The sequence below is a fragment of the Alosa sapidissima genome, chromosome 5, assembly GCF_018492685.1.
Source record: "Alosa sapidissima isolate fAloSap1 chromosome 5, fAloSap1.pri, whole genome shotgun sequence".
Lineage (NCBI taxonomy): Eukaryota > Metazoa > Chordata > Actinopteri > Clupeiformes > Clupeidae > Alosa > Alosa sapidissima.
In genome coordinates this window covers 39802000-39817398 of record NC_055961.1, presented here as the reverse complement: position 1 = coordinate 39817398, position 15399 = coordinate 39802000, and the positions used below count along the sequence as shown (strand labels likewise).

General features: G+C 43.4%; 1 protein-coding gene and 1 long non-coding RNA gene across 6 annotated transcripts in view; both read right to left on the bottom strand.

Moving 5' to 3' along the window:
• The window catches only part of LOC121709139 (myotonin-protein kinase), a 173657-nt gene that overhangs the window by 19641 nt on the left and 138617 nt on the right, over positions 1-15399 (bottom strand). For all 5 annotated transcript variants that reach the window (XM_042092274.1, XM_042092275.1, XM_042092276.1 and 2 more), the window contains exon 12: positions 5852-5949. In XM_042092274.1, the coding sequence (XP_041948208.1) occupies positions 5852-5949 (98 nt within the window). The remainder of the gene's footprint in view (positions 1-5851; positions 5950-15399) is intronic.
• Positions 13293-14752, bottom strand: LOC121709142. The gene is made up of 2 exons (XR_006031849.1): positions 14385-14752; positions 13293-13567 (listed from the first exon to the last, which is right to left on the bottom strand). It is a non-coding gene; the product is annotated as an uncharacterized LOC121709142 (long non-coding RNA).

Here is a 15399-nt window from a genome sequence, read left to right as displayed (position 1 = left end):
TTAATGACGTTTAGTAGCACGTGAACGGGCACCTGCACACACTTCTGTGGCGCATTGCGTTGAGGCCGGCAGATGACAGCCGCCGTTGCACAGCAGTTACCAGTCCCCTGTCCAAGAGTTCGAATCTGGGTTAAGATTTTGACAACAATTTTGACATTGTTGTTTACCTAAGTTTATCTTTTGTGCAGATCATACTATTAAAATCAGAATCAGCCTTCTTGGCTTGATTTGCGTAAACTAGCAAGGACCCCCCCCCCCCCCCCCCATGAAAATCAAAGGCTACATATTCTCAGCTGACTCGTCAAAAAGTGTGCACCACCTTATTATTATCTGCAGGTGTGTGACTTTTACTTACGTGCACATGGCTGCAAATTGACTTTTAATTTATGTATTTTCTGCCTTGGGCATTTTAAAATATGGATGTATGGTGGTTAGAAGTGTAAATATCAATTAGAAACTTAAATATATTCATAATTATTCATTTGCAAACAAATAACTGGCGTCAGTGACGTCTTTGACATGAAGATCCCTGGAACTATGCTTCTACTAGCATTCTACCACAGGTCGAGAGGTGTAGTTGTAACTACACAACTTTACAATAGTGGTTGCGAACGTTCGTTGCTACTATGGTTTTGGGAAACACTAACGTAGTGTAACGATGCATTGGACTATGTAAGTTCCAAATATGAATGTAATTCTGCGGCATAAAGCAGATGTATTTGTTTATTGTACAGAAAAATAAAAATGACATGTCAAACCGTCAATTGACTACATTGCAGTCAAGAAGTAGGGCAAATTAATTTACGAAATCAAAACGTGGGTCATACTGTAGTTGTCTAAGCCTCTATAGTGTAGCCTGTTAAAAACGTCGCAGAAGCCTACCCAAGGCTACAGATTAATTCTGAACAGCTATTTCTTTACTGGCTCAATTATCACACCACTGTTTTGATTTGCGTAGTTGCGTTACCCCAACACTGACAATAATGTAGACAGCAAATTTCGATTTTGATTTTCGTTACCACCGTGTAGTCAAGCCTTAAGCCATACCCAAGTAGCCTAAATCGAGGTAAATCGAGCTTTTTCAGAAGGGGCGGCAGGCAGAGCGATGTACAGTGGCAGAGCGACGCACAGTGGCTGAAAGTGGTACTAAAGCTTCACGCAGCTTCACGCCTCGTAATGCGCGACTGAAGTGGCCATTTGAAAACGATGCCCACTGTAAGAGTTAGTAAATTAATCTCCAAAAATAGATTTTGTTAGATTTGATAACATCATGTTTAGTCAAGTTGAATGCATGACTCTAGTCGGAGACAGTCAATAATATGGGGAGTAGAAGTAATTTAGTTAATATTTTGTGGATAAATTGAGTCTAAAATAAATATAAAGCATTGATTGTTATTGGTGAAAGGGTGTTTTATTAGCATAATTGTTCAAAATTGATTGCATAAAGATTTATTTTTTTGATAATAACAAAATCTTTATCATGGAGATGGGAAATACCCTGAATTATAGAATGACCCATATATATCTATATAATGTAATGTATAATGTAATAACAACAACATATAGTACATAGGCTATTACAGTTATAGCACTTTTCTTGACACTCAAAGTGCTTCACAGGCAGTGTTGGGAACGTTACTTTAAAAAAGTAATTAGTTATAGTTACTCACTACTTGTTAATGTCAAAAAATTTGGATTTATTTTTAGCAGTTTTGAGCAGCCAGTTGTTTGGTGTTTGTAGGCTACATAACTTTCGATATTTATTAGATAGATAGATAGATACTTTATTGATCCCAAAGGGGAAATTCAAGATATTGCACATGACATTTGATTTCAGCCTGTGTGTCATAGGTTTTTGTTGTGAGGCAGAAAGATAAAGCTTTTGCTGCTTGGAGGACTTTGCTCCGAGTCCTTCTTTGCTAGTGGATGGCGAGCTATCATCTGTGGTGGAGGTATCAGTGTTTTTGGCCACTAGCTTTAGATGCGTGTGTGAGATGCTTCATTAAATTAGAGTTGCTTACGTCGACAAAGTCTTCGTTCCTGGACATAATGTACACATTACATGCACGTTCTTGCCTTTGACCACAATGAATTTGAAGTAGTGCTTATATCTCCACCTTGAAAATGCCAACTTTTCATCGGATTGCTCTAGACCTCTGCTGTTTATTTGAATCTCTATTTTAGCTGCTGCGTGTGTGGCACGTGTGCTGGCAAGTGTGTAAAAACACTGGCTCTGATTGGCCACCATGAAACATGACTCTGCCTTAGCCAATCATAATCGCTTACGTCATTATTAACCCACCTCCTCACTAGCTGTGAGCCAGGGGTGCGTTCGGATTACACAGTTTATTCAATCAATGCATAGTAACGCACCGCATTTAATGTCCAGTAACGTTAACGGCGTTGTAACAACGGGAAAAGTAATTAGTTAGATTACCCCGTTACTGAAAAAATAACGTCGTTACCTAACACCGTTCTTTTAAACGGCGTTATTCCAAACACTGTTCACAGGAGAGGCGGAATCTCACTAACCACCACCAATGTGTAGCACCCATCTAAGTGATGCACAACAGCCATTATGTGTCAGAATGTTCACCACACACTAGTTTCAGGTGGAGAGTGAAGGAGTGAATGAACCAATTACACACTGGGAGGATGATTACAAGGCCAAATGGAATGAACCAGGTTGGGAATTTAGCCAGCAAAGCAGGAAACCACCTACTCTTTGCGATAAGTGCCATGGGATCTTTAACAACCATGGTGAGTCAGGACCTCAATTTAACGTTCATGCAAAGGAAAACATCTCATGCAGTACAGTGTCCCTGTCACTGCAATAGGACATTGGGATAGATATTTGTTTGGTGGTTTTTGGCCACAGGGAAGAGTGCCACCTACTGGCCAGCCACCAACACCACCACTTCCAGCTACTGGAACCTACTCTTCCAAGGAGGTCTCTTATCCAAGTAATAACTAAGCCTGCTTAGCTTCAGTAATTCAGCAAAGTCAGGGTATCTGCTGGTCTGGCTGCTGGTTGAAAACAAAAGGTGAAAGGCATACATGATTCTAACTGTCTCACTGAATTGCATTATACACACTCAATTCTCACTGGTATCTGCTAGACAACAAGTACCAAAACATGATTAGTTCATAGATTTCACATGTAAAATACATTTTATACAACCCCACCCCCATCTTGCCTGTTCATAATTCTGAGAAATTCTTGAATTGTGTGCATGTGTGCGTGTACGTGTTTATGTTTATGTGTGTGTGTGTGTGTTTATGTGTGTGTGTGTGTGTGTGTGTGTATGTGCGTGCATGTGCTTGTGTGTGTGCCTGTGTGTGCATCTGTGTGTGTGCATGTGTATGCATGTGTACATATGTCTACTGTGTGTGTATGTGCTTGTGTGTGTGCCTGTGTGTATGCATGTGCATGCATGCGTACATATGTTTGAATGTATGTGTGTGCGTTTGTATCTGTTTATGCACATGTGTGCATATGGAATGGGTTAACATGGCCCCTGGAGGCAAACATATGCAAGAAATTGGTCATCCTAGGCCCTACGGTTCTCAAGATAGTCACAGAAATCTCTGTTGGTGTACAGTCATTAAATGTACACATAAATTAATTTACTGTATGGCCCTGCATGAACAAAAGTCCACGAAACTTGCCATGCATTCAGAGGGTGTCATAATGATCCTACACTTCCACCCATGGGATGGGTTGACATGGCCCTTTAAGACCAACATACAAAAAAAAGGTGGTCCTCCTAGGTCCTACGGTTCTCGAGATATTCACAGAAAACTGTGTCCGCCCTACCCTCCTTTCCAGGGGTCCAGTCCGGCGGGGAGGCGACGGATCTAAACGAAAAACAATGATTCTATGCTATTCTTGTGGGGCTTCATGCCCACCAAGTTTCATGCACCCCAGTCTTTCAGTGTCCCGGGAATCTTTGACAGAAAATTACACAGGCAAAAAAAAACAAAAGAAAAAACTCTGACTAAACCTAGCTTCACAGCTTCGCTGCGCAGTGGTCATAATAATAGTAATAACCCTAAGTCTAACCCCTCACTGCTCCCCGAGCGCCGCTGTTGTAGCAGGCACAGGGACGGATCATGGCTTGCGCCAAGTGTGCACGTGCACAGGGGCCCTGAGCCAATGGGGGCCCTCAGATAAAAAAAAAAACAACGGAACCAGATAACTGTACAATCTTACCAAACGCTATAGTTTTGCTAACATCTCCACTGTGAAATACTGTATGTGTCCATGCAAGGTAGTGTCAAGCAGCAGTAAAGTGAAAACCTTATCATGCAGGTAGCCAATGTTCATGTCACCTGAGTCAGATAGAAAACGGGCCCTGCTTGCTCTGTGAAAGTTTGTATGCCCCTTCCAAACTGCGTTAAAAGGGTGTATTTAACAGCCAGAATTTCAAAATTTTCCCGGGGGGGGGACACCGCCAAACCCCCCATAATATGATCAGCACCACCTCTCACAAAATACTGTCAACGAGTTATAATATATGACATAATGTACTACATTGTCATTGTGTGAAATTGTGCACCATGCAGCCTGCACAGCGACAGCAAATAGAGACGCGCTGGCTGCACGCGCACGTCACGTGCACGCGTGCATTGTGGTCGGGGGGGGGGGGGGCTTTTTTTATATTGTGCACAGGGGTCCATATCTGTTTAATCCGTCCCTGAGCAGGCAGCTCACTGCGTTGGGATTAGTGTGTGCTTCACCTCACTGTGTGTTCACGGTGTGTTGAGTGTGTTTCACTAATTCACAGATTGGGATAAATGCAGAGACAAAATTTCCCTCACAGGATCAAAAGACTATACTTAGTTGGCTAGCTTATCATAGTCTACTGATTGGACTGTTCAGTTTCCCCATGTGTTTTTAAGTTTCAAGGTAATACTTGTTCTCCTTGGGACAGGCCCTTTTGGGAAACATTGGTATTGAGATGATCAGTCAACTTGAATGCAAGTGTTTTAAACAAATATGTGCAGCATGCTAACGATGCTAAGCGGATTTAAAAGTAATTTAGCTAGTCGTCTTTTACAGTATGTGTCCTTGCTTTCACGAATGTGAATGTTTTATTTGGATTGTGTTGGCCGGGTCGTGCGTGTCCATTGAGCGGGAGAGGGAGGGAGAGCGAGAGAGAGCGGGGCAAGGAGAGGGGGCTTACTTCTATACTGTTTAGTAAAGTTTAACACATAGTCTACAATGTATGGAGCCCCTAAGGGGACATGAGCAAAAAAAAAATCTAAAGTTTAGTTTCATGTGCTCACCTGAAACTTTCATGTGCTCACGTGAAACTTTCATGTGCGCACGTGAAACTTTCATGTGTACACATGAAAGTTTCACGTGAGCACATGAAAGTTTCGTGTGCGCACGCAAAACCTTTTCACATGAAACTTTCATGTGCGCTCATGAAACTTTCACGTGAGCACATGAAACTGAGATATTCCAGAGAGACGAACGACTGTGGAGATGGACACAGAGCTGTATGAAGATTGTAAGTATGGTTCAATGTAATGTAAATTCACAGTTATCACAAACCGCTTATCACAGTAACTAGTACCTAGCACCGTTTGCTTTGTGAATAATTCAACAGAGAATAATGGGTGTGAATTTGGATGCGTCCATCTAAGGGGATATCCTGACATAACTTATGAAGAGGGTCAGTCAGTGAATGACACTGAATTGTTCAAGAGCCTTACTATCTACTGTATGTATCAATGTTTGAAATCTCAGAGACCAAAGATTCATTGTCCTCCAGTAATAATCATTTCCTTGTTTCTGAGCCCTTAGAATAAAGGATTAAAGATCGATGGACAGGATATTGCTCACCTCGTTCTTTGTGAGTCCTCAAAGCCTGGATCTCCTCATGTAGCCTCTTCATCTCGCTCTCCATCTGTGAATTTCTCTGCTCTGCTTCCTGCAACTTTCTGAACAAGTACCAAATTGTTGTTGACAAATTCATTCACACAAGTGTGTTCAGTCAGACTTTTTGTTGCACTCAGTGAAAAGACAATTCATTGTAGCTGGTGATATTACAATTATCACAAAAAACATAGTTCGGTAACACTTTATAATAACTATGCACAATTCATAATTTATTAAGCATTTGTAAACTAATAAATGGTTTGTTCATCATTTGTAAAGTATTGCTTATACATTATTTCTCATCAGTAAATCATTCTTGGCAGATGTAACCGAATATGAATGTGAAAGACTTGCCTTTCAGGGCACGAACGGTCAACAGCAGAAACTTTTAGAAATATCCTGGCGTCATTTTAGGGACCAGGAGAAGTAGGCTAGCACATTTTAAAAGCAGGCTAGGCTATACACAATCTGTGTACACAGAACTTCCTCTCCCCTTACCTCCCCCGAAATACATTAATTATATTCTATAGTGACACCTTATGACCGTCCCAGGTATTAACTAGGTGGCAGAAAAAGACTCATTGCACGGTTGAAACTATGGTTGAAACTGCATAGTCAGTCATCCGCTTCAAAGTCACGCTACCGTAAGGCTAATCATAGCTGTGCCCTCACACTATCCACGCGACAATTTACTTAAGGTGATTTTCCCCTCTTCTGGCGTATCGTGACAGGAGAACCATGCCAACTGTGGATGCGGTTATCTTAGTGATACTTTTTGCAATACCCTCGATATACATATCTTTGGAAAGCTTAGTTTATGGCCGTTCGTGTGAGTACAATAACTTCATTTTGTACATTTTACCAAAACGACTGGTTTCGCCTTGCAGGGTCACATATGTGTGCTTCTGTGTGTGTTTATTGAATGTGTGTGCCTGCATATAAGTTTTTTTTTTTTGTGTGTTTTTTTGTGTGTTTGTGTGTGTGTGTGTGTGTGTGCTTGTGCATGTAGGTGTGTTTGTATGTGTGGGTGCATGTGTGTGAGGGTGTGTGTGTGTGTATGCACAGTACCCTCCAGAATTATTGGCACCACTGCTAAAGACTAAAAACTGGTATAAAACGTCTACTACGTAGATGTACCGCATAGCGGTACAAAATATGACCGCCGCTCAGTCCTGTACATCCGTTCGAAAATAAATCACACTTCAAATTGTCTCCATATTTTACTCCATCCCCTACTCTTGAAACTTTTGTGTATGCTTGTTTGGCATGCCTGAGTGTGTGTGTGCGGCTGCACAGAAAGTAGCCTACTGGTGCTGAAAAGGTGAATAGATTGTAGAATAGCCAAAGAAGATGTAGCACTGTTATAAAACCTTTAAAATCTCTAAACAATCACAAGTAGGGCAGTTCATCACAGTTCATCCATTGCAACTGGATTGATGAAAGGTCACTTACACCTGTAGGCTACATTGTATTTGGGAAAAGCAAAAGGTATCAGCATAATTTTATTTATTTATTTATTTATTTATTTATTTATTTATAAATAAACAAAAACATCTCTGTCAGTTCCATGCCGTTTTCAACAGCTATCAAAAACAAAGGTCATTTTTGGATGAATGGATTTTTTGTGAATGTTTCTTCTTCTACATAAGATTTTAGTCATCTTTATTGTCAATGCACAAATTAAGTAACAGTAGTCTGAAACGTTATTGTTAATGCACAAATTAAGTAACAGTAGTCTGAAACGAAATGCTGTTTTACATCTAACCAGTGGTGCAAATAACTGACATGTCCAAATGGGCCTTGATGAAATGCGTCGCTAGACTGTTCATACACATTTTAACGGGCCAAAGTTGAAGAGCTGTTGTCCGTTATTGTTTGTGCAAATATAGGCTGATTCATGTTCCCTTGCATTGTGTAACTGAGGTCCATGGCTAGTCTGGCTTTCACCAGACCAAGCTCAATCTTTTAAGAAATCAAAAAATAAATAGCGGGCAGATCAGGCTGGGTTCCCCCAGCCTAGTCCATAGGCACCCAATATTGTTTAATTTTCCGATTGAGACATCCACGCTCTGGCTATTCTAAATGCAAAAATGCATCAGGGAGTTATGACAAAACTGTAACTAACTCTTGTAACTAACTCTGTAACTAACCCTTCTTGACTGCAATGTAGTCAATTGACTGCTTGACATGTCATTTTTATTTTTCTGTACAATAAACAAATACATCGGCTTTATGCCGCAGAATTACATTCATATTTGGCTGACTGCAGACGCGCCACTTCCCTCCCGATATTCCAAGATTAAGATAGTAGCCTATACAAAAAGCATACCATCATAAAAATTCGTTAAAACGAATAGCTATTTGCAATTTGACAAAACACTGGTCCTCATTTTGCGAATGCGAGGACGATATGAGCCTGTTGCATTTAGTTAGATGTCCGAGTCACGCATGTTTAGACAACAACTGCAGTGAGTTGGGAGAGAGAAAGCAAGAACACATAGGCTACTACTGGCCAAATCCTCTCCAATTGTTAGAATTGGACTCTGGGCGTTTGGGAACAGCTGAGGGAGGAGGCTACTTGAAACTGTGAGTTTCGGTCGGTGTGAGCGAGCGGACTTTCAGTTGACAGTAATTAACACCCTTTTGAACAATCTAAGCTGTGCGAACGTCAGAGGGCGGGATCAGACGTGACTAGCTCCTTATAATATCGGAGCACCTCTCAGGTAATCAGACAACAACTGCAGTGAGTTGGGAGAGAGAAAGCAAGAACACATAGGCTACTACTGGCCAAATCCTCTCCAATTGTTAGAATTGGACTCTGGGCGTTTGGGAACAGCTGAGGGAGGAGGCTACTTGAAACTGTGAGTTTCGGTCGGTGTGAGCGAGCGGACTTTCAGTTGACAGTAATTAACACCCTTTTGAACAATCTAAGCTGTGCGAACGTCAGAGGGCGGTCTACGCTGATGCATCATTAGTGAGACAGGAGGACAGCTGCATGCAATTCCTAGCAGAATAAAAATAGTGGCTGTTGCTGAAGCGGCAGCATAAGCGGCAGCCCTCGTTTCAGCCAGCCTCAGTTAAGACGGACACGGTCAAGACAAGCAAGTTTACCTGTACAAGTTCACCGCGCACAGGCACCGACAAAGGCAAAATGTGCCGTTCCACCATATCTGTTATCACCGGCCATTGCAGAAAACGGCATCATGCCAAAAGGGGCAGAAATCCCCTTAACCTCCAGGAACTTAACCGGTCCTCACCGACAGAAACCTCCTTCTCCATGGGCTTGTGGAACTGTCAATCCGCAGTCAACAAAACCGACTTCATAGCTGGCTATGCCAACCACCTTTCATTGGAACTCCTTGCTCTCACTGAGACTTGGATCAAACCAGAGAACACTGCCACCCCGGCTGCACTCTCCACTAACCTTACACTATCCCACACCCCTCGCCTATCTGGACGAGGAGGCGGGACGGGCCTGCTGATCTCCAACAAATGGAAATTCACCCCGCTACTGCCTTCAAACAAATATGTCTCATTCGAATTCCATGCCATCACAGTGATCACCCCAGCAAAACTCTACGTGCTGGTCATCTACCGCCCTCCAGGCCAACTAGGCGACTTTATTGACGAACTTGACACTCTGCTATCCTCCATCCCCGAGCATGACTGTCCGCTTCTTGTTCTCGGTGATATGAACATCCACTTAGATGCCCCAGGCTCAGCGGACTTTTTGGCCCTGGTCCACTCCTTTGACCTCGAACTGGTTCAAAGCCCACCGACTCACAAAGCTGGCAAAGAGCTTGACTTGATCTTCACTCGGAACTGCAGCACAGACACCCTCATGGTGACGCCTCTCCATCTTTCTGACCACTTCTTCATCCAGTTCAACGTCAGCCTGTCAGAACAGCCTCCGGCTCCTCAGCCGATGGTCACGTTCCGCCGCAACATCCGGAACCTGTCTCCAACGCACTTCTCCTCTGTGGTTGCCTCCGGTCTACCTCCACTCAACACCTTCTCCTCTCTGGAGGTTAATGAAGCCACTGACTCGCTCTGCTCCACACTGACCTCGTGTCTAGACGAGCTGTGCCCTCTTACCACAAGGCCAGCTCGATCCAAACATTCTCATCCATGGCTAAATGATACCCTCCGATCGCAGCGCACCAAACTCAGAGCCGCGGAGAGGAAATGGCACAAATCCAAACTAGCGGACGACCTCAAAAACTACCAGACACTCCTGACCTCCTTCTCAGCCAGCATCACTGCTGCTAAAACTGCTTTCTACCATGACCAAATCAACAGCGCTACAGACACTCGAAAACTTTTCTCAACCTTCAAATCGCTACTCAACCCTCAGCTGCCTCCTCCTCCATCCAGCCTTACTGCAGATACCCTCGCCTCATTTTTTACAAACAAAGTGGCGGCAATCAGCAGTCAATTCTCTACATGCCCACTCAACGCATCTGACTCAGATACCGCACTCCTACAACCTCCAGGGACTGCTGGAACATCTTTTTCAGCATTCACGCCTCTCTCCGAGAGTGAAGTGTCCAGACTCCTGACATGCAGCCGTCCTACCACATGCTCGCTGGACCCTATACCTACGAGCCTACTTCAGTCCATCAGCCCGACCATCGCTCCAGCTATCACACATGTGATCAATGCCTCGCTAACCTCCGGCACATTTCCAACAGCGTTCAAAATGGCCCGGGTAACACCGTTACTTAAGAAAGCTTCTCTCAACCCTGCTCAAGTCGAGAACTACCGCCCTGTCTCACTACTGCCTTTCCTATCCAAAGGCATTGAACGAGCAGTCTCCAAACAGGTCTCTGACTTCCTTTCACAGAACAACCTTCTGGATCCAAATCAGTCTGGGTTCAAAAGCGGCCACTCTACCGAAACGGCTCTGCTGTCTGTATCAGAAGCCTTAAAAGAAGCCAGGGCGACCGCTCGGTCATCAGTACTCATTCTGCTTGACTTATCGGCTGCCTTTGACACGGTTAATCACCGTATCCTCCTCTCTATACTCGCTGACATGGGAATCTCTGGTTCTGCTCTCTCCTGGTTTGAATCCTACCTCACAGGACGCTCGTTTAACGTATCATGGCTTGGTCAGCTATCCGCACCTCACCATCTCACCACAGGGGTCCCCCAGGGCTCAGTGCTGGGCCCCCTCCTCTTTGCTATCTACACCACCTCCTTGGGACAGATTATCCGTTCGCACGGCTTCTCATACCACTGCTATGCAGACGACACACAGCTCTATCTGTCCTTTCCACCTGACGACCCCCTGGTTTCAGCACGGATCTCGGATTGCCTTTCAGACATAGCTACATGGATGAAGGCACACCACCTCCAGCTGAACCTCTCAAAGACTGAACTGCTGGTCATCCCAGCTAAACCTACCATACAACACGACATCAACATCAAATTTAACTCCCTGTCTGTTTCACCGACCAGGACTGCAAGAAATCTAGGAGTTGTTCTTGACAACCAACTAAACTTCTCAGATCATGTTGCCTCAGTCGCCCGGTCATGCCGTTTTGCACTCTACAACATACGGAAAATCAGGACTTACTTGACTCAAGATGCTACCCAACTTCTGGTTCAGGCAATAGTCATCTCACGACTCGACTACTGCAATGCCCTCCTGACAGGTCTCCCAGCCTGCGCAGTGAAACCACTTCAGATGATCCAGAACGCGGCGGCGCGCCTGGTCTACAACCAACCCAAAAGGGCACATGTTACCCTGCTGCTCATCCAGCTACACTGGCTACCTATGGCGGCCCGCATCAAATTCAAGTCTCTAACGCTTGCCTACAAAGTAGTCTCCGGTTCTGCTCCCACCTACTTGAATGCCCTCATACAGACTTACACTACCTCCAGACCGCTGCGCTCCTCTGAAGAACGACGTCTAGCTCTACCACCGGTACGCTCAAGCCAATCCAAACTTTTCTCATCTGTTGTTCCTCGTTGGTGGAACACACTGCCAGTTCCTACAAGGGCAGGGACATCCTTTTCCACTTTCAAAAAACTCCTGAAGACCCAGCTCTTTAGAGAACATCTACTCTCATAGCAACACTTACAACAAGTCTTACTGATCCTAGCACTCACCAGCCGTTTTAAACTGACAAGTAACTGTTAAAAACAGCACTCACCGACGCACTTATTCTTACTGTACTCTAATGTTTTTTTAAACTGTCCTAAAATTGTGAGAATTGTTCTAAAACTTACTGTTTACCATGTTGTTAGTCGCTTTGGTTAAAAAGCGTCAGCCAAATGTAATGTAATGTAATGTAATGTTTGAAAACCACTGGCTCGTAATCACAATAATTTAAAACACGACAGTTGGATAGCCTACTTCATCATGTCCCCATGCCTACATTTTTGTGAGTAGCATAGAGATCGTTAAAAACAATAAAGTAGCCTATGTCTCTCCGTTTGGGACATCGAAAACTTATATTTTTAATAGACTACCGTCGAAGATGCTGACTGGCAAAGGCCTCGGGATAACACGTTATCTCCACTATCATCAGTCATGCCCCTTGATCAAAGTGGGGAATTAAATAAAAGTTTGAGAACCACTGGCTTAACAAGTTACCTGCAGTCCAGAGCAATATTCTGATGATCGGCGATGATATCGGCAAATGTTTGTTTTCCAAAGTAAGAATTTCACTTGACCATGCACCTTCGACAATGAATAGCTCATTACACTTGTTACTGTTAAACGTAGGCCTAACTGGTATCATTACAAACATTATTCTGTGTCCTAAAACTGGCATATTTTATGGCATTGTGTCATGTAAATTCGTTGCAAAATCTAGAGAAATGTGTGAGGTGGTCAGCGGGGGACAATTGAGACATAATGTGTTATTACTTGAACATTCCACACATATCCACAGCTGTGGTAGGCCTATCAGGGGCAGGAGGATTACTGTTAAGATAGCAAAATTATTATGGCTCAGATTTGGCCCAAAACTGGCTTGCCATTTTGGTAAAGCTCTGGGTGGATGTATGGGCCCTAAATGGCCCAAATTTGGCATGCCAAAATCAACCAAAAGTAGGCCAAAGCTCACCCAAAACCAATTTTGGATTTCCAAACTATAGCCTTAAATGTCCCAAAAAGAATCCTAAATCCCATAATCCAGCCAAAATGTAGCCATAACTGACCCTAAATGATACCATAATTGTGCCACATGTTTGCTTTTACATAGAAATTATGTATTTATTATTATTATTTATTTGTATTATTTATTTTAATTTATTCAGCTGTCTGTATGACTTTATTGCTGGTAATTGTGACTTAATTGCTGATAATGTAATGGTTAGTCTAGGTTCACTATATACTTCAATTATGTTGTACATTATATATGCGTATGTATCTGTTAAAAAACACAGGAAAATTAAATACATTTCATTATGCTTTATTATATGTTTTGGTAGGGTGCTGGATGGCTGGGTAGCTGGGTGCTGGATGGCTGGGTAGCTGGGGTGCTGGATGGCTGGGTGCCTGTGGCTGGACAGCTGGGTAGCTGGGTGGCTGGCTGGGTATCTGGGTGCTGGATGGCTGGTGCCTGTGGCTGGACAGTTGGGCTGCTGGGGTGCTGGATGGCTGGGTAGCTGTGAAACTGGGTGCTGGGCGGCTGGATGGCTGGGTAGCTGGGGGGCTGGGTGCTGACTGCACTAAGAACAAAACAGAAAACAACCGGAAACCATGATTAGTTTAACTGCAGTGAAAGGGGGGTACAAAAACGACGTTTTAGGGGCATGATCTGGAGTGTCTTTGTGCCTCTTAACAGAGGTGCAACATGAACAGGGCCTTACGTGACAACAAGATGCGTTTTTAACTCATGAATACATTGCGAAGAAACATTTAACTCAATGAATACATTGCGAAGAAACCATAGGAACATAGGTCGGTGACAGTACAAACTTTGAATTTAAACGATTTCTTCGCAATGTATGAGATAAAAATAGATAGATAGATATACAGTATAGATAGATAGATAGATACTTTATTGATCCCTAGGGGCTCAACGTCAAATGCATCTTGTTGTTCATGTTGCACCGAAATTTCAATTGCATTTTGTGTCTGTAAGAGGCCCACAAAACTGGCAATATAGCTAACTGGGAGCTCCCCGCTAACCCTGGCTATCGGCTCAATTACCTCTCTAAACCACAATCTTGTTTCGTAATAGGCAGGTATTTGCTATTTCTTGTTCTAATTATCTAATCCTTATTAACCATAACAGGCTACAAGAGCTGCAGGAATATCGTTGTGGGAACATCTAACGTTAACAGTATCATGGGAACGGCTAACGTTAGCTTCTAACTGTCTCACAACAATAACAGCAAATCCAATGTTACTACGAGTAAATTAATAACATGTAAATGTGTTTAACATGTTTAAAAAGTAGGCTGTACAGTTGCTTGACCAAGGTTATTGAATACATTTTCCTGAATTTAAAAGTTAAAAGATGAATGGAGACATAATACATACCTCAACTGCGATCGCTGGTCGAACTGGGGGCTAGGCTGGGTCTTGTCCGAGTAGAAAGTTTGAAAATTCCCGGTCTTTGCTGAGTCTTTTGGTTAGCCAGAAACATGCCAAAACTCTGTCCCGCTCTTCGCCCATCTTCTGGCTGTCCATAAACATGCCAAACAGCCCGTATGCATCATCAGATGCTGTCCCCGCTCTTAATCTAACGCTACGCTTGGCCAGAAATATGCCATAATTCAGCCATACACTACTGGCGCCTTCTTATCTGTTATGGCTGCCCATAATCATGCCAAATTGAAGCCAAAAGTTTTGGTCTGCCAAAACAAAGCCCAAAATCGCCAGATGTATGCCAAAGTGCTGCCAGAAAGTCTGCTTAGCGCAGGCTTTATATAAAATTCTTCGACAGAAGGCCTTGAATGCAGGCTTGCCCTGTGGTTTGCGCAGCCTACAGTAAATAACAGACCCGCCACAATGTGCGGTATGATGCTTTTTTACGAGCAAGATGTTTTTGGTGCCCTACGCTCACTGCATATTCTTAAATAACAATGATCATCAGTAATATTCGACCATTAATTTGGGTAAATGGGCAAGCGTGACCATCTTGATTGGCTGATGATTGTAACGCGGGCATGATTCCAAACACCTCCCTTACGATGATGAGTGACAGGTGACAGGTCTCAGAATGCGTGCGCTACACAAGGACGGAAGATGATGAATAACTGGAGCCGTAGGCTATTCACAAAGGCTTTTATCTTACAGTGGGCAGTGCTTCGACTTGGCCAGCTTCACTCGCGGTCCGCGCGTGGGATCACGCGGTATCACGCGACTTTAATTTGTATTTTTCCAGTGAGACGCTGCAACAACCCAAACAACCGGTAGATGGCTCAAGTGAGCAGGGTGTCTCATAAAAAGAAATGGAGCCTGGAAAACCCTCTACAGACTTTAGCAGACTGGTTTAGAAATAATGTAATAACCAGAAATATGCCTGCCCTGCCCTAATAAAGAAATATTTGGT